Below are 27,744 nucleotides of genomic sequence, written 5' to 3' on the forward strand. Positions count from 1 at the left end.
CACTCCTAAATCTCTACACTGCCAACTGTCACACATTCCGTCAATTTGCGGCCATTTTTGTTTCAAACACCACTACTTTTTCTATCACATGATAGATGTCAGTACAATATCTAAAGACTGGAATCCAATCCAAAAGTCGATTCTAGTCTAAAAAAAAAAGAAGTTAAATACAATATTTCAACTGCGCTGCGACTGCGATTCGCCGCAAAAGTAAAATCAATCCCAACTATTCTACAATCTACAATTAGAGCTAAGTTAATCTTCGCACATAACTGCCCCGAAAAAACTTTAACACAAAATCAACTATTAAATAAATTAGAAGAAGAAGCCCTCAAAATGTCAGAATAATAGCGTAACGAGATGGAGGCGAATCCCAGCCCTAGCCCCAGCGCCCAGCCAAGCGACAGCAGCAGCAGCAGTAGCAACAGCAACAGCAGCGATAGACAGGCTGGCCAGGGATATTGTAATTTATAATCTAATACCTGCCCCCGCAATCGCAATAATAATAGTTTAAAACTCCTTAAATAATATTTATCAATATGTTGCTGTCGCCATCGCCTTTGCCATTCCTGTCGACGTCGCAATTGCTAGGCAACCTCTGTAACTCGGGTAGAGTTTGACTCGGTTTTGTATTCGTTCGTTTGAGTCAACAACAACGAAAACGAAACGAACAGCCCAGTAATCAGCTCGGCACGGCACGCATTACAGAATTTCAGAGTTCAGCTTCAGACATTTTGTAAATATATTTATCATCAGCGCAATAATCGTAATCGTAGTTTCTTCGTTTTCGTTTGGTTTTGATTTGGACATCGTCGTTTCGTCGTAGTCGTCGTCGTCGTACATCGTACCCCGTACCTCGTACGTCGCCCATCGTTCATCGTCGTTTGTCGTTGCCCATTGCCTAGAAAGAGAAGAAACTAATTGCATAACATATTTGTGTTGTGTGGTACTTTTCGGATTCGGGTGTTTTTGTGTTTCGGTGTAGTTTGTTAGTAGTTTGGTTTCAGTGGTTGCTGGTTTGGTTTGGTTGGGTTGCCTTTGGCTTTGACTTGTGCTTTCGGTCGGCTTCGGCGTTCGACGTTAGACGTTAAACGTTCGGCTTTGGGTTTTATCGGACGGACCGGACGGGTAGAAATTGATTGTTATTGCTGCGCTGCGCGGTGGAGGCACGGCCAAAACCTGGACAGCCGCTACCTACCAGCGGAAAGTAGCCGTAGCAAGAAAGGAATATCATCCACTTCCACTTGTACTTCAATTTCCATAGCGACAGCCCACAGCATAGCTTGCCACAAAAATCTGTGGTTAAGCGTTGAAGTTGAGAATTGAAAAGATTGAGATTGACACAGGAATAGGAATAGGCATAGGCATAGGCACAGGCATACAGCTCGTGAGCGAGCCAGAGCCAGAGCCAAGAGCGAGAGCGACGTCGACATTTCGAAACGAAAACGAAACGTCCCATCGCATCCCATTGATTCCGCAGTCATAGTCGAGAGGACATGGCCGTGTTTTTGATCAACATCTGCAAATTCAATGGCTGCGGAATCACATTTCCTAGTTTGGGCGATCTGATCCAGCACATCGAGGACACTCACATTGGTATGTACCAACCTACCTATATCTACCTAAATCTAATCTATCTTCTAACTATCTAATTACATATTGTGATTTGTGATTGGTGTGACTTGGGAGGGGCTGCTGCTCTTTGGGGTCAGTGGTTTCAATGATATTTGCTTTAAAGCTTCAATGCAATTGAAATCACAGATCCATCTTTCTATTTTGTTGCTAATTAATTTAATTGATATTTGATATTATATTGGCTTTGATAGAGTGATAGAGGCAGGGATAAGAGGGGATAGGCATACAATAGTATAGTCGTGTGCATTCGTGTGTGTCTGTCAGCAGGTAGAGCAAGAGCACCTCGTGAGTCGTGAGCAAGCGCTAAAAGAACTCCATGGATAGATAAAGTTGAATCAAATATAATAATAATATAAATGTGAAGTGTAAAGTACCAAGACTCCATTTTTGTTTTATTTTGTTTAAATAAGGTTTACTTGGTACATAACTACATAGCTTCATACATAGTAACCTGTATGTTTTGATTTCAAATGGAATGGAATGGAGAAGCTCCAGTTTTGTGATTCTGATTACGCTCTGAGTTCTAGAACCTATTTCGCATGTGCATCCCCCGGTTCGGTTAGATTTCATTTAAATAAACACAAAATAGAATTCAGCATTTTATTGATTTCTTGAATGGATGGTGTGTGGATGTCGCTGTATTTAGGGTTGGTTAAATGTGTTTGCTCTGCAATCAGCTGCTTGATAATGATTTTTATTTTTATTATGGAATTACAACAAAAAAACAAAACCTCTTCAAACAATATGATGTTAATTAATATGTTGTTTGTTGAAGTATGCCTCACTGTGCAACCTTATTACATAAAACCTATAGAATTTGAGAAGTTGCCTAAGCCTAGAACTAATTTACCAGTAGGTAGGTAGGTGGGTAGATGAAAGTGGTGTGAACCGCATTAACATAATGATTGAAGGGGGAGATTTGTTATGTTAAAATTGGGAGACACACTTTAAATTTACATCCTCATTAACTTTTATACTAAAATATAAAGTTTTTTTCTTACATATTTTTTTATAGACTTATTTTTAATGTTTAACTAGAAAGATAGGTACATGTCATTAACGAGAATATATATGTACTGTACATATGTTTCCATTAATGTGACTTCGCCTCAAGGCTTAGTTATGTAAAACATATTTGTCATATTGTGAAATTTTTGTAGCAAATTTTAAACAAAAATTTATAATTTATAGAGCAACTAAAATTAAGAAATTTGTTCTAAAGCTTATAAATAGGAATTGTTATTTGTTTCAAGCCTTTATTTTCAACTTGTATGACACTCGCAAAATACTCATTTCTGTCAATTTGTATTTCTAGCATATGGGACCAAAATTTTGTACTCAAAGTCCTTAATTCCTTAGATAGACATTTAACCAAACTTTTAATTAATACCAATTTCACTAAAGTTTTCAATAATTGCATAAATATCATTGATTATTATTACATTACAGGCTCTGTCGGAAAAGATTTGTACTACGAATTTCCACAAATAGGACTCATAGCTTCATTCGTATCTAAATAGAAATATAAACTATATATACTCCTTTTCATGAACACCAAGCTTAAGATTATTATTATTTAGATGAAACTATGATTTTTCTTTCGGTGTCGTTCGTATGAAAAATTACTACCAACGAGACCTGTGATAAGGCTCGTTGACTTAAGAAGAATATAATAAATAAATAGCTGAAATATATAATATACCAACTTATCATATGAAGAGGGTGAGATTCTCTTGTGCAAAGCTGGATTTCGGTATCTACATTAGTAGTATTTTCTTTTCACTTGTGTTTTTAAAATTTAACAATTTAATTTTAGGAGAACATTTTTATACGAATTTTGTCTCATTATTCCTTACTTAAGGTACTCTATAGTCCGGGACAGATCTGGGCATTAATCAACATGCGTCTCCAGCCAACTCGGTCCCAAACTAGCAGTGTTCAGTTTTGCACGCTAAGTTGGTTTTCTTCTCCCACTTGCGTGCTCCACCTGAGTCGCGGTGTGCATATACTGCACCGTCCGTCGGGATTGGATTCAAAGACCTTCCGGGCTAGTGTTGGTGTCTACACGCTCTACATGACAAAGCCATCGAAGTTGTTAAACTTTTATTCTTTTACCCAGTTCATTGTCGCTGTGCAAACTGTTCAGTTCGTCGTTGTTTCTTCTCCTTCACTGTCCATCTATGCAGATAGGACCAAAAATCTCCTGAAGAATTTTTCTCTCAAAGCATCCTACGACGCTTTCATCTCTCTTTGGCAGGGTCCAAGCTTCAGCGCCATAAATGAAAACCAGGATGATGAACGTCTCATAGATGGTGACATTAGATGCTCGATGCCTTCTAAGTCTAAAGAATGAAAGAGTTATTCTTCTTTTGATTTCAGAGCTGGTGTTGTTGTGTGAATTTTTTAACGGTGCCTAGGTAGACAAAGTCCTTAACTACCCCAAAGTGGTGTCTATGTTTACATTTTGTCCAAGACGTCGTCGTTCAATGTCATATTTTCATTGAATACTAAATCCATCTCCTCCGCTTCCGTCACAATACTCAAAAACGCATCCACTGACATAACGCTTTGAACTTCCAAGTATTGCTTTATGATCGGCGAATTGGAGTATTTGGATGGACCTTTAGAAGATTGGGGTTCTAGTGTTGACGTTTGGGTTTTGCAAAATTCTTTCCAGAACGCGATGTTGAAGAAGTGCATCGCCTTATCTAAAACATTTTTTGACATCAAACGCATCGGTGAGATCTTTTGCGAGCTTGATAGAGAAGCGTTTAACAGATAAGTTTAACAGGGATGCCAAAACTAGACATTACTCTGTAAAGTTCTTTCCTATAGATGCTTAAAATTCTATAAAGAGATGGTGGGTATAGATTTGAAGTTTCTGGTTTTTTCGCATTATTCCATCTTAAACAAACATTGAATACTCCCTCCACTAAGACAATAAATCCTTACTTTTAACCCTCGTTGAAATTTGGTATATTTGCAGTTTGATAGTTCCAGAAAGAAATGAGAAAGAGGTTTTTTTGATTAGGGTAATTTTCTTATTTTTCCCGGGTGCTTGAAATATGCATATTTTTAAAAAGTAAAAAAAAACAGGCTTATTTATAATGAAATGTGTTTATTGAATAAAATTTTGTAAAAAAAAGTTCAAAATATGTAGGAACATCATTTTTTTTTTGTATAATAGGTATTAATTTATTCGACGGTGTCTACAATTAATGCATATTGTGGTGTTCATCGCAAACGCGACGATGACAAACTGCGCATTTTGCACGAGTCCGCGTAGCTTGCGGCCCTGTGCACAAACCATACTTCGCTCGAATTTCCTGCCTCACAATGCTGACATTTGTGATGATTCTCTCGACGATTTTCAAAATTTTGTTCTCCGATCGCAAACTTCGTGACTCTAAACGCTTGCTCAACAGGTTTTCCACTAAGGTAAATCCTAAATCTTTTAAAAACTGATGTAGGCATTAATGTCAGCTTGGTCGATCATGTTTGTAAAAAATTTGAAAGGCTTACCTGCCGAGTATGCGTGGCATTTTTGGTCAAACACGTCAGTTCCACCTTTATTTTTATTATAATCCAAAACAATAAATGGCTTATTTTTTATTGGGTCTATTTCCGATTTATGGTGTACAGAAGACAAAAGCAAAACTACTTTTTTTTTTAGTGTACGACAGTAGCGTCAAATCACGAGTAAAACCAAATCGCAAAGAACCGACGGAACTTTACGACACTAAAGTGACACGGGTGCAAATTTGGTATATGTGCAAGCGACTGAAGCCGCACTGTAATTATAAGGACATAATTAACCTGCATACTAGATGGCGCTAAAGCGCTTGTGTGTGGGAACTTTGAATGTTTTGGCCTGCCCGATTTGCACCCGTGTGACTACAGAAGGTTAATTATCCGCGATTTAAATGCTTCGCACATTAAATGACAAACATTTTTCATTAATTACAGTCAAACCGATATTTCTTTGAATCATGTTTTTTTTTGAAAATGTTTGCAAAATAAACCCGCTTTCGGTTTATTTTGTGTGTAGTGGCACTTTCATTGGTGATCCAGTTTAAAATTTAACTTCCGATAAATTTAGCGCAGTGAAAACATTGCTGCACTGCACATACATATATGAACTAAATAAAAATCTCCATTGAACAATTGAGCAATATATTAACCGTTTGTATAATATACACCCTTATTGCGAAGTAGTCCCCGTGGCATGATGGTTAGAGCGTTGGACTGTCATGCCAGAGGTCTTGGTTTCGATCCCGGCCTTTGCCATCTAAAGTCATTTCACGGGTACTGCCTCTTGCGAGGAATTGGACAAATTCTCCAAGAGTAACTCTTGTCATGAAAAAGTGCTTTCTCAAATTAGCCGTTCGGATTCGGCATATAAACTGTAGGTCCCCTCCATTCCTGACAACATTACTCGCACACAGGAATGGTTGAGAGTTGTAAGTCACTAGGCCCTAGTTCTCAACGGACTGTTCCGCCATCTTAGTCGTTGGACTTTTACTCTTCTGGCTAAGTCTACGTCGCTGTACAGCCCGTACAGTTCGTCGTTCCATCTTCTCCTCCACTCCCCTTCGATGCATACGGGACCGTAGATCACACGAACAACTTTTCTCTCGAAGCGACCCAAGGTGCTTTCATCCGCTTTTGTCATGGTCCATGCTTCTACACTGGTGTTGTTTTCTGCGTTTACAGCGGAGCCTAGGTAGACGAGTTCCTTGACTACCTCAAAGTTACGTCTGTCGATTGTGACGTTTTGACCAAGACGTCGGTGTTGTATGTCCTTTCTAGACTACAGCATGTACTTTGTTTTGCCTTCATTAACCGTTAAACCCATTTTTGCCGCCTCTGTCTTAATACTCACAAAAGCCCCATTGACATCACGCTGAGTTGTTCCGATTACATCATCAGCATATGCCAGGACAGACTTTTGAAAGATAGTGCCTCTAGTGTTGACGTGTGAGCTCTGCACTATTCTTTCAAGCACGATGTTAAAAAAATCGCATGACAGCGCATCACCTTGTCTAAAACCTTTTTTGACATCGAAAGGTTCTGTTAAGTTGTTTCCAACCTTTATGAAGCAGCGTGAATTCTCCATGGTCATCCTGCACAAACGGATGAGTTTGGCAGGGATGCCAAAACTAGACATGGCTCTATACAGCTCGTCCCTGTAGATGCTGTCATATGTGGCCTTGAAATCAATGAAAAGATGGTGGGTGTCGATTTGGTGTTCTTGAGTTTTTTCCAGGATCTGCCGTAATGTAAATATTTGATCAACTGTGGACTTTCCTGGTCTAAAACCACACTGATAAGGACCTATCAGGTTGTTGACGATGGGCTTTAGACGTTCACATATTACGGCAGAGAAGATTTTATAGGCGATGTTAAGTAGACTTATTCCTCTATAGTTGGTGCAGTTTAGAGGGTCTCCTTTTTTTCAGGATCGGGCAAACAATACTGAGGTTCCATTCATCGGGCATGTTTTCTTCCGGCCATATCTTACAGATAAGTTGGTGCATGCTCCTAACCAGCTTATCCCCAGCTGCTTTAAAGAGCTCGGCATTCAAGCCATCTGCTCCAGCGGCTTTATTAGACTTCAACTTAGATATGGCAATCTTTACTTCGTCTAAGTCGGGAGGACGGGATTGTTGGCTTTCGTCGTCTATATCGAATGGGTCATCCTGCCTGACAGCGGAATTCAGTTCTTCATCGCCGTTATACAGTCTGCAGAAGTGGTCCTTCCATATCCTCAGCATTGACTGCGGTTCCACTATGATGTTTCCACTTTCGTCTTTGCAGCCTTCGGTTCTAGGTTTATGTACCTGTGAATTTTATTTTATTACGAAGATCAACTATCAACACATTGACACCTGATAGAATTTATGAATTGAAATTAAAACCGATGTATTGTGAAAGTTATTTGATAAAATCGTTGCAAATTGCAAAATCTATTCTGTCAAAAGTCTTAGTTCGGCGTTCCCCTACTATTGAATTATATAGAATCAAACTCCCAAAATCTGATAACTTTGAATGCGAATATCTGAAAAAATCTACTCCGTTAGTTTCAATAAAACGACGACGTATTATATTTGAATACTTTCAATATTGTGAATGTGCGTTTAACAAATGTTTTATTTGATATTTTTTTAAGGAATATATAATGAAAGTTATAGAATGCGAAAAAGTTTAAAGGATTCATCTAATTATCTTCTCTGTAGTTAACTGGACCAATCTGCACAACTATCTTTTATTGCTTTCTACTTTGGAATCAAATTGATGGAAATGGAATCGATTACAATTAAAGATTGAAAGAAAAATTTAATAGCTTACGAAAAAATTGAAGAAAACTTTTGGATACAATACAATGATTGATAATTATCAATAATTGATAGTTAGACTTTGCAATGGTGACAGGTTTTTTAATGAAATTTCACTTTTACATGATTAAGAAACACTGCTTTAATCAAAACTACCGTGGTTTTATTATTATGAAGTATTTAAGTTCCTTCTAGGATTGAAATGATTAGTAGGTTGGGCTTGGTTAACATTTACCAATTTTCCAAATTTTGTATAGTTTGAAAACGTATTCGATAAATCATAGGTATTGAAAGTATTTATTTTAATACCATAACAGATTGAGTTTTAGTTAAAGAGTGGATACTGTTTTGTTTTGGATACTAGTTCTTTCCAACAGTTTTTAAGTATCATTTGGAGTAACCTGGAGTTCATGTTCTGCGGTTTTATTATTATGAAGTATTTAAGTTCCTTCTAGGATTGAAATGATTAGTAGGTTGGGCTTGGTTAACATTTACCAATTTTCCAAATTTTGTATAGTTTGAAAACGTATTCGATAAATCATAGGTATTGAAAGTATTTATTTTAATACCATAACAGATTGAGTTTTAGTTAAAGAGTGGATACTGTTTTGTTTTGGATACTAGTTCTTTCCAACAGTTTTTAAGTATCATTTGGAGTAACCTGGAGTTCATGTTCTGCATTTGTTCTGTTATGGTTATCTGATGTATATTATCTGTACTTAAATGTGACACAACTATAACTTTTGGGACATTTCTAAGTGTTATAGACAAGAAAACCTTCTGGTTTTATAAGATCGAAAATTTAAATTTGATTATCGTTATTAGTAAAGCTATCTCAATGTTTGAGTTTGTTTGAGAGGAACTTCTTTTTACTTCATTAAACAATTTTTCTGTCAAATTCCTCACTATTGTTAACTAATTCATCTGTTGACAGAATTCAAAAAACCAAAAGAAATTTGGAGTTCTTTTTTAATGTAATTTTCAGCCTGAAGGTTCCTCAAAAACTATTTGTTTAATTATTTTATACTCCGGGGAAAATTTTTCAAATGTACTTACTCCTCAAATTATTGACGTTCGCATACATTTTAATATTGGTAGAAATAATTTTAACAAAGCGACTATTCGCTGTCGCTGTTAGTTTATTTTCAGTAAATCTATGTATTTTAAGTTTACTGAGAATTTGTGTGAAGACCGTAGGAAAGACCAAATGTTCTTTTTCATTTAAATAACTTTGTCGTTTTGCTATCGCTTCAATTGAATTACTATAATAGGGTTGATTATATGTACATACATACATACATATATTCTTAAAAATGTACAATTAATTTTATTTAAACAAAATAATTACAAAAATAAATCATTGCATTACATTTCATTCCACTATCCGCATGAATGTCAGGAGCGGAGATACTATGCGACTAATAATTAAGTTATCTAGCAAAAGGCATTGTCATGTTTAACCAACATAGCAGACTTCATATGCAGTCAACTGCATTCTTTGAACGCAAATTTAGACCAAGGCAACTAGTAAAGTTCTTCAGGTGTCATTAATTTCAAACTTGAAATTTAATTTCACCAACCTTTGCCTTCAAAAAAAAAAAAATTACTTGTACAAGATACAGCGTCAGTTGTATTTTGTTTGGTAAAAAAATGATTATTGTTATATGAAGACTTTAAATTAAATAAAGCAAAACATGAATACGAATTTTTAAATTTCGTGGGTCTGGAGAGTCCGAAGGTCATTTGTTTTGTATTGTGTTGGTATACATGTCCCTAAAGTATGATGCAATTTTGAGCTGTGTATATTCACTGTTTACTTTGTCTGTGGTAGTTACTAAGGTTCGACGTCACCAACAAAAAAAGCACATGAAGTTCGATCAAATGTGAAGGTTTTGCTTACTGCTTTCTTCGATTATAATGGCATAGTGAATCAAGAGATCTTACCACAAGGTCGTACAGTTAATAAGGAGTATTTCCTTGAAGGTATGCGAAGTTTGCCTGAAGCAATCCGAAAAAAGCTCAGATTTATGGAAAAACAATAAATGGCTTTTGCACCACGATAACGCACCTGCTCACTCGTCGTGTTCGGAATTTGTTGGCCAAAAACAATATCGTAGTCATGCCCCAACCAATATTAACTAGATATGGCTCCGTGTGACTTTTTTCTGTTTCCAAAGTTGAAGAGACCAATGAAATGACGGGGTTTTTCCTCGATCGAAGATATAAGGGCCGGATCAGTGAGAATGCTGAAGGACGGATCAAAAAGTGAATATCAAGGGTGCTTCGAAGATTGGAAAAAAACGCTGGCATAATTGTATTATATCTGGGGGGGGGGGGGGGGGCTACTTTGAAGGAGACCATAATGATGTAAACGAATAAAAAATATTTAAACAAAGAAACGAAAATTCCGGGTACTTTTGCAACACACCTAGTATATCATGAGCAATGAAGTTCAGCTTTGTGTAAAATTTTAAAAAAGTAGTCATTACTTAGTAGCAAAGCAGTTAGCTTTTAAACAAATTTTGTACGTTTGAACACAATTTTTAGTAGCTGGCCAATAGACGTTAGAAACTTGGATATATTTCAAGTCCCTTATGTCATCTTCTACTCTTATTTACTGGTATTTGCTTTCGGCAATTAACATTAAATACAATAAATCGCCTTCATTAAAAATGTCACACATAATTTCTTATATCCCTTCAATGCGCTATCCTTTAATTACAGCTAGGTATTGAATTCTTGATTCAATATCAGTTTAAAAAAAAAGCCTTATTACTAAAACGTTTTAGTGAGCCCCATATTTGTTTATATCAATAAATAATATACACTAATGACAATAATGATTGATTGCATTAGTTGAGCAGCTTACATTTTGAAAATCAAGTTTGTAGATACGTATTTACATATCAACCCACCACTATATACTTTACCTAATGATACAAAATGAAATACGCAATATACAAAGCCACTAAACATCTCACACTATATTATTATAAACCACAGCTCCTGTGTATAATTAGATTCCCCCCGAAAATACAGTTTTAATCAATATCTAAGGATATCAATAGGGATATTATTACACAGAGGATATCTACAGTTCAATAAACAAGAAATGTACTGTGCTCATGTATTTAATATCTATTGTTGTACTCATATGACTTAGAATATCAATGAATTGTAAGGTAATAAATTAATGATAGGGGAGAAAACATAAGTACATACATATATTGGTTGCGAGTATGTATATTATTATTTATGTAAATTACTTGGCCTGTTGTAAACGTACACACATAGAAATTAAAATAATATCTATTTTCAGGTCATTAGCTGGACAGACTTTGTTCTAACCTTTGGTTTCTCACTCATATAATGTATTGTCCGGAATTAAGAAAATGTTAGTTTATTATTTATAGAATAATAAAGTGCGTATACGCCCGGGCATACCAGAATGTATTATCGTCCTTTTTAAGAATAGAAACAAGGTAGAAATGGGGACGAAGAAATTTGGTGGTTTGATTATTTTGACATGAATGACGTTGGAATGTTTTGCTGTTCCTTTCTTGACATTAACAATAAATGTATCTATTATGTTTGTTAGTGTAAGCCAACTTGATCTATAAATATAAGGTTAGTTTTTTTTGTATTCCGTTCCCCAGGACGCCATATGGAATGTCAATTTACTATCATAAACGGGAAAGCTGCTCGTGTTTTGATTGTTCACCTTAGTGTCATATTAGTACGATACAAATATACTAACTTTAACTTATTAGCCTTTGTGATTCGGCATACAAAACTTCTATCCCCCACATTTCTCTCAAACAACAATGGTCGAGAAGTGTAAATCACTTGGCCCTGCTTACTCGCCACCAAATTTATTAAGTTACTGTTTTATAATAGCTCAATCGCGTTAGGGGAATGCTCAACAGTTGGGCTTATAAGCAAAATGATGTCGTCCTTCCTAGGAAACTTAAATCTTTATTTCTTACATTACGTTTACTTTTTTTTTAAATAGTTGATTTATTTGTACTAACTTTCTCTTATTTTAAATTTGTTCTTTCTTTTGAAGTTTAAATATAACACTCTCAAAGAGTGGTACGTAGAACCCATTTGTTTTGTCTTATGAAAATAAGCTCCATATTTTTAAATTGGGTACTGGTAATTAGACATAATGTAGCTCAGTTTGGTATTCAAGTGATTTGTCTAAGAGTCCTAAAATAGTGAAAATTGTATATAAAATAAACCCCAATGCAGGGAGGTCATTCCGTAAAACGATAGCGTTTTGACGATAGTCTCACTTCATGTAAGACTTTTATCGTCAAAACGATAGGTTTGCACGATAGCTAAATAGTATCTTCCGTCATTAATTTCCAAATACTGACTAAGCAAAGTGAAAATGAAAGCTCAGAAAAAAGAACGAATACGGTTATAGAGACAATTAAGAGATAAATCATACCCTTCCATCCTATATGTAAGCATTTTTGTTTTTTCTTTCTCACTTGTCGAAAACCATTTAAACAATCATAGTTTTTTTCAAAGTTTTTCAAAAGAGGCCTTTATAAAGATACCTATTGGAAAATAAATGCTTTTGCACGAAGCACATTATCCAAAATAGTTTCAGACATAAAAAGCTTATATGTTGAAATTTTAGTTACATCGTCGGTGGCAAAAAATAAAAACAATAACAGTGAGAATGAACACCACAAAATAGTTGGTAAGTTAGGTAAAAAGCAATTTGTTACAAATTTTCACAATTTCCCATAGACAAAAGCCATGTTTAATAACATTTTCAAGTTATTGAACAAACATTATCTTTTGTTAAGTTCATTTTGAAAAAGATAGACGAGACGATACAGACAAAGTTACGCGAAACAAATTATTGACGATATCGTTAATGATAATCGTTTTGAAAATTACGGAAGGGCAGGACTTACATTTTTACAGTTTTAACCTTTTTTTTGAGGAATATTTAAATCCAGTCCTTTTTTTTCTTAATTTTTAAAAAATGTAAATGTAAAAGATCCAGAACTTTGATTGATTTCGAACAGGTCGTAGAAAATCTGTCATTCTAGTTTTATTAGTCGAACGGCCATCCCGAAAACTTGACTTTTACGAATTTTATCATTATTTTATTATTATTATAATAGATCAGGCAGACGGCAAAGCCATGCTTATCGATTTTTTGTAATATATACAAGAACAGAAACAATACAAATCAATCTAATCTATCTTAATATTATAATAATGCAGAAAATCTGGAAAAATTGGACTGTCATTAGAGAGGCCTTGGGTTCGTTCCCTGCATGTGCCACTTGTTGGAATTGGAAAAATTGACAAATTCTCCAAGAGTAATTCTTGTCATGAAAAAGTGTTTTCTCAAATTAGCCAGCACTTAGATAAATATAAACATAATTTAACTATTTGCTTTAAAATTAATTGCAAATGCATAGGCAATCAGCAAAAATATCAAATACCAAACAAACTCAATTTGAAATCATGATAGAATTCATGTCAAATCATCGGGACCTTTCCAAAGGATATTTTAAATCACCCGAAGCGAGACAAAAATCATTTCAGACACTGAATTAACTGATATGTTATATTATGATTTAATTTCTCGTACATACATACATATGTTAGTCATTATGTTTTGTTATTGAAGTAAAAAAAAAATGAACTAGGGCCTCACCCAACAAACTTCTCCATCTAGCTCGGTCCCTAGCTAGATGTCTCCAGTTTCGCGCTCCAAGTTGGGTTAGGTCACCTTTCACTTGTGCGCGACACCTGATCCACGGTCTTCCTCTACTGCGCTGTCCTGTGGGTGTGGATTCGAAGACTTTCCGGGCCAGAGCATTGGTTTCCATGCGCTCTACGTGAACCAGAAATCTTAGTCGTTGGACTTTTAGCCTTCTGGCTAAGTCTACGTCGCTATACAGCCCGCTAGTTCGTCGTTCCATCTTCTCATCCACTCCCCTTCGATGCATACGGAATTGTAGATCACGCGAAGAACTTTAATCTTGAAACGACCCAAGGTGCTTTCATCCGCTTTTGTCATAGTCCATGATTCTGCACCGTATAGCAGGGCGGGGATGATAAGGGTCTTATATAGCGACACTTTGGAGAGAACTTCACTACTCAATTGCTTTCTTAGTCCAAAGAAACAGCAGTTAGCAAGAGTTATTCTGCGTTTGATCTCTGCGCTGGTGTTGTTTTCTGCGGTTACAGTGTAGCCTAGGTAGACGAAGTCCTTGACTACCTCAAAGTAACGTCTATCGATGGTGACGTTTTGACCAAGACGTCGGTGTTGTATGTCCTTTCTTGACGACAGCATGTACTTTGTTTTGCCCTCATTAACCGTTAAACCCATTTTTCCGCCTCTGTCTCAATACTCACAAAATCCCCATTGACATCACGCTGAGTTCTTCCGATTAGTTCAATGTCATCAGCATATGCTAGTAATTGGACAGACTTTTGAAAGATGGTGCCTCTAGTGTTGACGTGTGAGCTCTGCACTATTCTTTCAAGCACGATGTTAAAAAAATCACATCACAGCTCATCACTTTGTCTTAAACCTTTTTTGACATCGAAAGGCTCTGTTTAGTTGTTTTCAACCTTTATGGAGGAACCAACTAACCTTTCTCTTAGCTATATTAAAATAATGGTCGTTGTGAGTTGAATGTTGTTCCAAGTTTATAGGGTTGCCATTTTCTTCCAAAAATATGTCTTAAAAAGGTTGAGGTAATGGGATTCTGAACTTTAAGCAGATGCTGTGAAGTGCACAACAAATGTTCTTGGGCGACTTATGCAATTCTCTGGCCGACAAAAGATATCGGAACCTTGCCTTCAGGAGACCAAAAACTTATTTAATTATTGACCATACAATCGAATGCTTTTCATTGAATTTAAATTCAATAGAACCTTTAGCTGCAGTTCTATATGTTGTGATAATAAAAGGCTCCAAGGGATATCTGTAATCTCCTATGAAGTGATTTGAATACCTAATGTTAAATATTTTCGTTCAAAACTTTTATGTTACTAACCTAAGATCCAAAAATAGCGTTTGGACTTTCGTTGGTCTTTCTTATTCATTTCCAAATTCATCATCAGCGGGCACATGAATCTTTCGATTGAAGGCAAAACTACGGCAAGAAATGTTGATATGGTTCGCTGTGCAAGTCCAGCGTTCTTGTCACCACCACCGATTTGGTGTTGGTAACCTCCTGTTGCCGTAAAGCCCGTTGGTGATTCCTAGCATACATAGGTCCTCAACTACTCTTACGCGCCGTAGTGTACGATGTCCGGCGATGTTTTGAGCGCCGGCTAGCTCTTCCCCAATCTTTTAACGATTAACGACTCTTTTTCGTTCTTGAGTGAGTGGACTCCACTGCATTGTCTTTCTTGCGATGCAGCCACTTGCGCCAAGTATTAGTGTTAATGGCTTCCTGACCTGTTATTCTATCAGGTTTCTTCTATATTCAATACGGTTGGGCCAGAAAATCGGTACAACATTCCGTAGATACCTATTTATGAGGTCTGCAGTTTCCTGGTAATTGTTGCTGTTATTTTCCAGCATAAAAATACTGATTCGACGATTATGGAAAAGTCGCCGCTTGGTCTTTAAGATAAAAGAGTTGTTCTTCCTAACATTGGACAACATTCCGAACGCATCCTTAGATGCTCGGTTCCTTCCTCAGTAGAGACCACACTTTCACGCTACTTGAGCAATGTTTACCATAGAGAATGAGTGGGAAGTTCCGAGGCTGAACATTTTCCCGTGTTGATTTTCACGATTACTGCTTCTCTCTCAAACCTTGTTGCCATTTGATAAAAAACCAATATCCAGTGAGATAGCAAGCATACATCGTCTGCATAATTAAGATGTTTTAGTATATTGTCAGAGTTTATCTTATTCCTCCGTTACCTATCAAGGCCACCCGCAGCACATCACTAATCACCAATAAGAAAAATTATTGGTGACAGTATGTAGCCCTGCCTGAATCCACTTTGGACTTCAAACTCCCCCGACAAATTCCCCGACCTCCGTGTAAGACGTGACATCAGTCCGTTGAGAACTAGGGCCTAGTGACTTACAACTCTCAACCATTCCTGTGTGCGAGTAATGTTGTCAGGAATGGAGGGGACCTACAGTTTATATGTCGATTCCGAACAGCTTATTTGAGAAAGCAGTTTTTCATGACAAGAGTTACTCTTGGAGAATTTGTCAATTGCTCGCAAGAGGCAGTACCCGTGGAAAGACTTTAGATAGGCTTTTAAGACCCATCATAAGTCGCCTTAATATCCGTGATACCCGTCCTACGCAATCCAGATAAAATACCTATGCAAAATCGATAAAGTGGGGACCGACGATGTCAATTTATTTCGAACTATGACTTTATATTGTTCTAACCCTGGCTATACGTACATCGTAGGCTTCCTTGAAGTCTATAAATAAACGAAAGGCTGGAATATTAAAATCTACAAATTTTTCTTAAGCATCATTCTTTTTGTTCTTGTACTCCCTTCCCCGCATGTTTTCTTAATTCTTTGTTACTTTCAGTGATTTGCAACGATATAATTAACTTATAATTGAAAGTTTGAAGTCCTTCAACTAGGCATTTGATTGTGTAAACTCAACATCTCATTTCTTAATTAGATGTGTTGATATTATTAAATGCAGCTTTACATCAATGTGTATAAAGAAAAATAAATCATTCAATTAAAAAAAAATAAACAGTAACTTGTAATTCTAGATACAGCTTTCTTATAATATGTTTACGCCTTAAGTATTGTGTAATTCTTAGAACCTACAAATTTGATACTTTTGATTATTTTCAATAAGAGTAAATTAAGATTTCTTTTTCAACAAAAATAAGCTCAATTTAAGCAAAGCAATTAATTTATTTTATTCAAGACGTAATGAATTAAATTTGTCTTAAATTTCACCAAGAACAATAATAGCTTGTATAATTGAATTATATCTGTTTCTGTTTAGTCAACACATTCGGCATCAAATCGATTGAAAATGTCTTTTACCAGAGTCTCTACGCCAAAAATTGTAAATTGTTTTTTTAATATTTTCTACATTCTTTTACTTACAGACTATGATCCAAAAGTTGTTGAACAAAAAGAACAAGCACAACCTGCTTGTTTACCTCTCAGCTATGTACTGCGTTTCATATCGGATGCAGCACGCAAGGAGAGTCCATTTTTGGGCTCCTCTGGAGTGGAGCTCAAACGAAAGCTGGCTATCAAACACCATAGCTACAGCTTATCGTCTTCAAATCGGAGCAACACCCCAACTGGTTCGTCATTGTGTTACCTGTTGTTGTTGTTTTTTTCAAATTGAAGATACCTTTTTGAAAAATATACTTTTATCAAGATAAGAAAAATTGAAAATGCCTAAAAAATATTTACATACATTTTAATCGACAGGTAGTGAACTGGACGAAGATGAAATGATTGTCTCTGAGTCGGAGGATAGTAATGATTCTTGGACTACAGAGGAATTCAGTTCAGAGTTCATTATGAGATATGGGAGCAGGTGAATGCTCACAAACACTGTAAACAAAATCTTTTATATATAAAAATGTCTTTTTTCGAATTATTTTGCAATGCAAAAGGCATTCCGGATCGAGTAATGGGACACCAGGGAATGAGAAACCATTCGCATGTCCTGTTCCCGGATGTAAAAAGCGATACAAGAATGTCAATGGCATAAAGTATCACTCCAAGAACGGCCACAAAAAGGATGGCAAGTAAGTAGACATTCAAAAAAAAAATAATAATTAAATTAAAATAAGTTAGAACAACTTAAGACGATGCTTGTAATTGAAATTTTGTTGTAAAACAGAGTTCGTAAGGGTTACAAGTGTCACTGTAACAAGAAGTACAAAACTGCCCAAGGACTGAAGAGCCATGCATTAGTGGCACACAATACGTCACCCGACAATGTTTCCAATGTTATTGTACGCAGCACATCACCCTCACAGTCGCTAGGCTCGCTTAGTCCGTCGAGTATCAGCAACATGTCCAGCAGCAATGGCAGCTGTAACAACATTAACCAGAGCACGAACGGTAACTGCATTACTCAGGCACCTCCGCCACCTTCACTTCAACAGCAACAGCAACAAAGTCAGCAACAAACTCCACAGGTTAACCATCTGACAAATGGTGGTAGTATACAACAGCAACAACAACAACAGCAGCAACATACGTCTATTACCACCACGAATAGCATCAATCAATCTGTTGCGGGTTCCACGGTTGCTGCTGCCAATCATTTAATGCGCGGCAACATTGGTCTCATCTCCATTAAGTCATCATCCAAGCCCAATACGACGAATCTTATAGCGGCCAATGTGACCGCCAGTAAGATTCTGAAATTAGCAGCGGCTTCAGCTGCTGCCAGCGGCAATGAGGGCACCACAGCAATTTTGGAAAACGGTAAATTAAAATTTGAAGCATGCACCACCGCTACCACATCGACGACAACGCCAACAGCCAAAACAATGACTCTACCAAATTTAGTTAATTTGGGCATTCTAACACCTGCCACCTCACCAAATAACAAATCACAACAACATACAACATTTCAGACTTCGTCAGGTGGTACAGTAACCACTTGTGGTGGTGTTAGCGTTTTGAGCACTTTAAATTTAAATTCATCTTCCTCCTCTTCTGTTTCCTGCACGGCTTCCTCTGCCACTTCTTCTCAATCGCTTAGTAATCAAAGTAACTTAACTAGTCTAAGTCCAAATAATGGTCAGCATCAGCACGATCAGAACAACACTTCGCTTCCGCTTACTTCGATTAGTCCAAATATTGTGCAACAATCTCAGAAAACAGTGACTGTTGCCTCTGTTGCAACAGGCACATCCAATAGCGGAGGTTTAGCTATTAATACTAATAATATTGTGGGCAGTATTCATTTAGCCACCACTTCGGGTAGTCTTGAAGAAACGTAGCCTATACTCAAGACATTACTTATGCGAAGAAAGACATAGATTTTCTTTTATTTAATATGATATGATATGATACAAACAAAAATAATTACATAACTTAAATTCTATATTTCAAAGATTGCCAATATTTTGTGCAAGCTTTTATCATACATAAAATATAATATGCTATACCCTTAGAAGAAAAACAAAAACATAATAAGTAACAAAAAAATATCAAGCTTTCAGCATGCTCACACACTTTAAAGCGTATGAAGTTAAAATAGCACTTTAAATGGGTTAAATTTGAAACTTAAAAAAAACAATAAAAACGTATAGTCCAAGGAAATTTAATGGTATTAGCAAAATATGCCGATTAGTTCAGTTTATATTCACCTATTCCAAAATTTATTAAGGCAAACGAAAAAAGCTAACTTACTAAATTTATTTGTAAGGAATACCTAACTAAGAATTAAATATGCGATCGAAAGGAAACTTTCAAACAAAAAACTAAAAACAAAACCGAGCTCCTTAATTGATGAGTATTATCATTTTTAATGAATTCTGTTTTTTTTTATCCTACTTTAGTTTATTTAGTTTTATTTCAAAGATCTCTTGCTTGATTTAACCTACAAATGGTTAGTTAAGTGGCAAAAGTAAAAAGAGTATTTTTGTTCAGTATTTTTTAAAAAATTGAAGAAAAACAAGAAAACTTCTTAGTTATACGGCGACTTTCGATGTGCCTAATTTCCTCGATTTTCATTTTAATGATGATTCTTAAATCAATTGAAAAGGAGAACGACACATTAAAAAGGAGCCCAGGACTTAAAAAATGTATTATTCCTGCCAAAAAAATAAATCGAACAATTACGTTTGATTCGCGCACAAAAGCTTGCTTTAGTTTTTTCTCCAAAGTTTTTATTTTCTTTTTGATTTTTCGTTTATTTTGTGATGAGAACTCCATTTTCGAAAGCGTTCTACAATATTCTCTATTTAAGTACATATTTATGTATATTTTTCGCTATAAATATTTCTTACAATTTTTTAGACTTAAAAAGTGCACGTTAATTTCGTTTAATTATGTGGTTATAGATTGAATATAAATATACAATTATAAAGGCCAACATAACGTGATACTGCACTCCTTAGGTTTGATAAAGTGGTTTCTTCTGCAATTTGTCGAAAATTATCCAAATTGTTAATTCTAGCTTATCATTATCCTTTAATGTTTGGTCCAGTAGAATTTATGGCCAGTTTTTCTTTGTATTTTGTTTTTATTGCTTTTGAGTCGAGAGATAGTTAAATATGTACATTCCATTTATTAGCATTTATTGAGACGGTTTCCATGATTAGATTAATGTAAAAATATCATTGAATAAGGACCTTATAACTGATTAATGTAATTGCACGTCAGTATTTGGCTTTTAATTCAAAGAAATTAAAAGCATAAACTGGCTTAAAATCATGACCAATGTTTAAGCACATTTTCAGCTTCATATTAGGACGTGTCGTAGAAATTATTGGCATTTACTTGCTCTTCTTCAATAAATTAGGTATTGAACTAGAATTCTAAACTAGAGAAACTGCTATTTACAAAGTCAACATTTCAGAAGAAATATTTGTATTACAAATGATGCTATGCCACTGTTTTGTTGCATTCATTGTACGTGCATCTTCTAAAAAGCCTCTGATAGGGCTGACTGATAAAGTAAGAAAGCCATTACATCAACTGATGTTTCAGCTGCTGTTTTTGAGCCGATTGGACTTCAACTGAACATTGAATATGTGTTTAATGTTCAAACTTTTAGACAAACGATTTTATACTTTGTTCAGCAAAACAAGTGAGTACAGGGTTGCATAAGCAATTCAATTTTAAAGCTCTGACATTGTTTTGTTTTGTTCTCAAAAAGCTTCAAAACGCTCCTTAATAAAATACACTGAATTAACTCTTTATTGTAACTCTTTGATTGTAATTGAAAGTGATAATGTTAACTCTGTTGATATGTAAAGAACAAGCGTACGATTATATTGACAGTAGCCCATTAGCAGTGGGTACACTTTTTTATGAATAATTGCAACAACAATTCTTTAAGGAATGTCAGTGGCTTAGTAATTTGTTAGAAACATTTTTTCTGAAAGTTTAGTAAGTGTAGATCAGGCGCCACTGCTTTGCAAAAAGCTGGTCCATTAGGCCTCCAAAAACTATTTTTGTTCAACAGAGTATAATAAATGTTATGATAAATACAATTCAACGCCAATGTTGTAGTTATAAGCCGGCTTATGTTCAAGGCTGATCTATGTGAATATTATGCCGAATATAATCATAAAATGAACGTTTTAGCACATTTTTCTTCGGTTCTAGATTTCTGGATTGATCAAGAAAAGAAATCTCAAGAGCTTCATATTAGGTTGTGGCACTTATTGGTGTTTATTTGATCCTCTTCAAAATATTCAATATTGAAAAACAATTCTTAACTAGAGAAACTAATTTTTGCAACCTCCTAACAAATGTTTGTATTAAAAATGTTGCTGCTATGCCACTGATTTTTGCATAAGTTGTATGAATCATGTACGACGAAGCTAAAGTTTCAGCTGAGACTTCAAATGAACAATAAACAAGATTATGTTTTTGATGCATAAACCTTTAGACAAACGATTCTAAGCATAAATGCCTGGTCTAAGATTATTGCACTCGTTACTTACTTAAGATGGCGCTACAGTCCGGGTCGGACCTGCGCCTCAACCAACATTCGTTTCGAGTCAGCTCGGTCCCTAGCTAGCTGTTTCCAGTTTCCCACGCCAAGTTGGTTGAGGTCTTCACCAACATGAGTGCGCCACCTGAATCGCGGTCTTTCTTTAATGCGCCGTCCCTCGGGATTGGATTCAAAGACCTTCCGGGCTGGAGCGTTGCTGTCCATTCGCTCTACATGACCCAGCCATCTAAGCCTTTGGACTTTAATTCTTCTAACTAGGTCAGTGTCGCTGTACACCCCGTACAGTTCGTCGTTATGTCTTCTCCATTCTCCATCTATGCGTACGGGACCAACAATCACCCGAAGAATTTTTTATCTTGAAGCATCCTAAGACGTTCTCTATTACACTCGTACGAACTCTAAATTAACCGACTCTATATAAGAGAGATAAGGAAATAATTACTGTTAATCAGTTTAGGCGCTTATTAACTAATCTAGTCTCAAGGGTGACGTTTAGTTTGTGCATGGTTAAATTAGTTTAGGTTAGAATGGCTGTTTGAAATGGAGTAGGACCCACTTAGACTAAATGAATCTTGATTTCTTCTGAGCTCAATGAAACCAATTTGAGTGCCTTAAGAAACGTGAGATACTAATTATGTTAATTTGATTGATATCGTTATAGAGAACTCTCATAGGTAGTTCTTGCGATTCTGAGCAAGAGCATGGCGTATACAGCGGAGATCCATGCATCATTTGGCTCGCTTAGCCGCGAGGCGTGCTTTTCAATTAGACAGTGCCCAGTTATGCCACTGATTATCGAGCTTATATGCTCGAGATAGCAAGCACATTTAGAGCTTGAAATCTAGTGCATGGCATATGTTTTTGTGACCTCAAAAATGACGATATTGTTCCACCTTGGGCAAATATTTTAAGACAAAAAAACGATGCGTATCTAAAACTTAGCATTTAGCATTAGCAAATGTATTTGGAGAAATTCACAGACTGCCATCTTTGTCAAAACGTCTATCAAATGTTTTTTGTGCATTGATCTCAATATTTTAAATTTCCATCGGATGGATTTAAAAAGCGCTAAGAGCAAGTAAGTGTTTTGAACTGTCATACAAAGAGCGTCTCTCACATTGTCCAATCCTCATTAATTTGTAGATTTTTTGAATTTCAAAGTTTTAAGACCTAAAGTTCTAGTTCCTTTGACTCATTACCATGAAAACAACAAACAATTAAATAAGTTTTAGGAATCCATCGCTCCTCATAATTCAACTGGAGTGCAGTATTACTTTTCGTACCACTTTGCAAACAACATTCAATCAGAAAAAATAATTCCTTTCTAAATTATTCGCAAATAACAGCACAATAAAACTACGAAATTAAATTTCAGACTTTAAGATAAAAAAGAAAAACAAAAACGAAACTGACCCTAACTAAAGTATTAAATTATTAGTTTAATTATAGATAGTGCTTAAACAAAACAAAAAAACTATTAAAAAAAAAAAAAAAATTAGAAAAATATTTGGAAAAACAACTTCGTGTTAGTAATTTATTAGTGCAATATTTATCAATTCTTTTTTGTTTACATATATACGAGTATACTATATACATTTACCATTTATTTATTATTTTTTTTTCTAATTTTTGCAAAGGACTTCATTGTGTTTTGTCCTCATTTTATTTACATTTATGTTTCGTTTCTTTTCTATGTGCCTCCTTAAATTTAATAATAATTCATGGCGGAAAGAAGATGCAAGGCACTTTTAAAACGTGAAGCAACTTTTTTCGGTCTTTCCAATATGACAAAAAAAAAAAACTATTTATTTTCTCCTCACACTGCTATTTTTTGTTTTGTATGTTGTTGGTTTAAGTTCCAAGAGTAATTTTGTTTGTGTATATTTATTTATGTATGTTTATTGATAATATTTTTCGTTTTTACTTTAAGCTTCACGTTTTTATTTTCTAAACAAAACAAAAAACAACAAATATATATTTTTGCAGAGAGCCCCCTGCCTCATGGGAGTGTAATTCATTCGAAAACAAATGCCACCCCTTTTGCTACAGAAAGTATCGGCTCTGAGCAATGTGAACAACCTTTGTCATGTTAATTATTTTTTTTTTATTTTAATTTTTAGTTTCTTTATTATTATTATCTATTCTTTTTCTTTTTGTTATTTAAATTATAATGATGTATATTATATTATTAAAAAAAGAAAACTAAATAATACACATATTTATACATACTATAACTTTCGAAAAGTTCTTATTTATTTCTACATAATTTTTAAACATATTATAATTAATTAATAGATTTATTAATATTGTATATACATACTTATGTTTCTTCTATTCATGATTGTTTCCATTTAAATTTTCCTTTCTCCTATTTTTCGCAAAATACTATATATACACGTAAAATGAAAATGAAAACAAAAACAAAAAAAAAAGAGCTTTATAATGTGTATGTATGGCAAAAATGGGAACTCTCCCTGAATTGTATTATCCTTAAATATTAATAATAATTAAAAACAAATAGGCAAATTTACACTAACCATAATGAAAAACAAAAAAAAAATCTTATTTTCTGTGTTGTTACATTGGAAATTAACAAAACTATTATTAATTGTATAAAAATGTAATTTTCTGAAGGGTTATTCTTCACCTAGTCACTATTTTATTAGGTAATTCAAATCAAACAAACAACAAAAACAAAAATTTACTGAAATTAGGCGTATTCCCATTGTATTATTGTTAGAGCTTAATTTGTTTTTATTTATCCTTTTTAATTTAAAACAGAAAGAACAAAATTTGTTTGTTAAACTCCCAAACCCCAATTTTTATGTAAATCTATTACAATCTTTTGTGTTTTTTTATTTTATCATAGTTTTAAACTTGGCTGATAATAATATTTTAATAAGTTATTCTTAAAATAATAAAATGTTTCGTTTCTTTCGTGACAAATGATGAACCGCTGTTTCCTTAAAATTATTTAAAATATGTACACAAAAAATGAGAATAACATAATAAAACATTGTTTTCACTAAAAAAAATAAAAAGCTAAGGAAAACATTGAACAAATTATTGAAGTAATCCCTAAAAAATATAAAACTAAATAATTAAACGTTGTTGTATATTTTTAATTTAAGCTAAATTAAAAGTTTCATAAAATACAAAAAAAAAAATAATTACAATTATTTAAAAAAAAAAATATTATTAAAAAAAATTCATCTTAAATAAGACTGCTGTATTGTTCGTATATAATAATTTATTATAAACACATTAATGTAAAATTAAAACAAAACACTGAACAAAAAAAACTACAAAAAAATATATATTACATATATACATATTTAGACAAATATTTTTCTTCATCTTTATTCTGCTTTTTGTGATTAAATGTGAACATATATATTAATTAATAAATGAGAAAATTGATTTTCTTCATTTTAATGATATTATGTGGGGATAGTTTGGTATGTTTATGGAGGTCGAGATGACCATTTTGCATTTGTTATTAGTTTTTCATTTGATTTAGGTAATGTGATGCTAGAAACATTCCGGATTTTTTTTTTGTATAATGCCTTCTTTAATATCAACTTGGAAAAATCAAACTGAATTTGCATTTATTTCAAAAACATATTGGAATACCTTATAATTACTTTAAAAAAATAATGATCTAATGGTAAAAAAAAATTAATATAAAATATATAAATTTACTCCATAACATCCCTGATCAAAACTAACCGGATTTTATAGAAAATTTCGCGTCTTGATGTTTAGGTAACGGTTTTTCTTGTCATTTGGATAACATAATTAATAAAAAAAAACTAAGCAGGTTGTGAGCTGTCTAAATAGAAATTAATTCGATTAATAAAATGGCTAAAACACGTCACACAACACAAACGCTATTCGTTATAGTGTCATAGACAAACCATTTACAATTTTGTATTTTTATCTATGCTCTTGAACTAAACTGCGCACTAGGCTCATAATTATTACCATTAACTTTATTCACTAAATCGAATTAAGAATTATTCGCTTATCATGATGTTATTTCTTTTTATTAACCATTAGTACAAAAGTCCCAGTGCCAATACAAAAAGTTTTTCAATGACATAACTCAATGTAATAGGTAAATAAAAATACCAATTCTCCTTAGTAATTATTTTTGAAAATTCGGTTTGAAAATATCCAAAATTATACTAGTTTCTAAAGCAATTAGTTGTTTATCTTTACCATTCGAACAAGATTGGTAAGACTGCTATTTGCACTATCACAAATGAAAATAAATAACACAAATCATCACCAAATTATCGATGAATCGTTCCAAAAATGTCAAGACATGATTACCATATAAAAGAAAAACTTATTTTTTGTTTCATTTACATAGCTACATATTACTTCTTTTGTTGAAACTTGAGTTACTGGTAACCACGATGATCTGAGAATACTTGTTTGAAGATTTTGTGAGCTATAAAAGAAGAAATAAATACTTTTAGAAAAAGCAACACACAGGACATTGGACACAAATATATGAGCGGGTCTACCTAGTGCTCGAGATTTATGAAAATTATTAGGTACTCAATAGTGTACAAACTTGCGAGTATTTTCTAAACAATGGGAGTTAATTAAAATCAAGAACCAAAAATAAGAATAGCAATACAATGAATGTTCATCACTGTTGTACGCTTAGGATATCAACATGTCGGGTCAATATACTACATTAATATGATTTTCCGCATACCTATCATACGAAAACTAAAACCATCTTTGAAGAAAGTTGGAATGTACTTTCAGTACATAATTGATGGATAATTTAACACAAATTTCATACACACTTAGGAGAGTTCAAAAAGAATTTTTTATTGAATGAAAGTTGGTTGAAATGGGCGGCCACATTCAAAGCAAACAAATGTTTAAAATTTGATAGTTTTATATATGTAAATGTTTCACCAACAGTTCCATCGACCGTATTGTAACTTGGGTTTATAAAGAAATTCATTTAACTATATAATAAACAATTTCAAATCAATTGATTCAGTAAATAGAAAATTCAAATTTGCATAAAGGTTTCTTTTAGTAAACAACTCGTCGTAGACACACAGCTATTTAATAAAAAAAAAACATCTGTCGAAACAAGTAATTCAAATATTTAATCAGGGTTGAATTTGCAAGAAACCATCTGAACTGGACTATAAGCAAATGGAAAAGTGTGCTTTTCAGTGATGAAAGCAAATTCAACTTATTTTACTCCGATGGTAGAATGACAGTAAGGCGATCGAAAGGAACACGTTTAAAGCCAGCAAATGTACTCCCTGCGGTTAAGCACGGTGCACAGTGGGTCCCCTTCATACTAAGCAGTGCTCAAAATTTAGTATCCTATTTTTAATTATCACTATTGTTGAATATTGATACTCACTACTATAACAAATGAAATTTATTAAATAATATGTTAAACTAAAAAAGTATTAACAACAATTTTTAACGTTTTTGAATATTTTATTTTTAAGAAATTAATGGTTCTTCAATTAACATTTCAATGACTTCAGGGTGAAAAATTTTCCGGTTGATCACTGGCATTGTGCGTGTATAAGTTATTAGGGGATCAGAAGAGATAAGCAATCTATTAAAAACATCCGTCATAGTATCCTTTCGTGATGTTTTCCTGCTAAATTGTTCCCGATATACTTTGAAATCTTTGTTCCTAGCCTCCTGAGCTTCTTCACTTAACTGTCCGATTGGAAGTAGAGCATGGGTTATTATTTCACTTCCATGGATTAGGATTTTATGAACACTTGTGCTCATGTAATACCAGGGATATAGTTCAACATACAATCGGGCTGTTTCTAAGCAAAATCTTCGAAATTGATCTGCATTAATCCTAAAACCGCTCGATAAAGTTTGCAGAATTATATAGAACCTGCGAATAAGATTTTTGTCTATTCCGGTAATAGTGGCAGATAATTCATATTGCTGAAAAAACTTTCTTGCAACATTACCATCATTAGTATTACCATAACCAGGTTTCGGTTTATCGACTATAAGTGACATTTGCTTTTTAAATTCTTTTTGGATGTTGATTTTGGTGTCTTTAACTGTTTGTTTATTTTCTTTAGTCAAACGCCATGATTGCACAGGCAA

General features: G+C 34.2%; 1 protein-coding gene across 1 annotated transcript; it reads left to right on the top strand.

Moving 5' to 3' along the window:
• The first annotated feature begins 101 nt into the window (after nt 1–101).
• On the top strand, nt 102–24,533 carry LOC129952380 (mediator of RNA polymerase II transcription subunit 13). The gene is made up of 6 exons (XM_056064939.1): nt 102–1,596; nt 17,066–17,269; nt 17,400–17,508; nt 17,588–17,722; nt 17,818–18,410; nt 23,605–24,533. The coding sequence occupies exons 1-6, from the start codon at nt 1,497–1,499 to the stop codon at nt 23,709–23,711; spliced, it is 1,248 nt and encodes a 415-aa protein (XP_055920914.1). The 5' UTR covers nt 102–1,496; the 3' UTR covers nt 23,712–24,533.
• The last annotated feature ends 3,211 nt before the right edge of the window (nt 24,534–27,744 follow it).

This window comes from Eupeodes corollae, chromosome 1 (assembly GCF_945859685.1).
Source record: "Eupeodes corollae chromosome 1, idEupCoro1.1, whole genome shotgun sequence".
NCBI classification, from domain to species: domain Eukaryota; kingdom Metazoa; phylum Arthropoda; class Insecta; order Diptera; family Syrphidae; genus Eupeodes; species Eupeodes corollae.

Coding starts and splice junctions, on each gene's coding strand:
- LOC129952380 (XM_056064939.1), top strand. CDS start 1,497: ATGGCCGTGTTTTTGATCAACATCTGCAAATTCAATGGCTGCGGAATC. Junction 1,597..17,065: donor CATCGAGGACACTCACATTG/GTATGTACCAAC, acceptor TTTTACTTACAG/ACTATGATCCAAAAGTTGTT. Junction 17,509..17,587: donor ATTATGAGATATGGGAGCAG/GTGAATGCTCAC, acceptor GCAATGCAAAAG/GCATTCCGGATCGAGTAATG.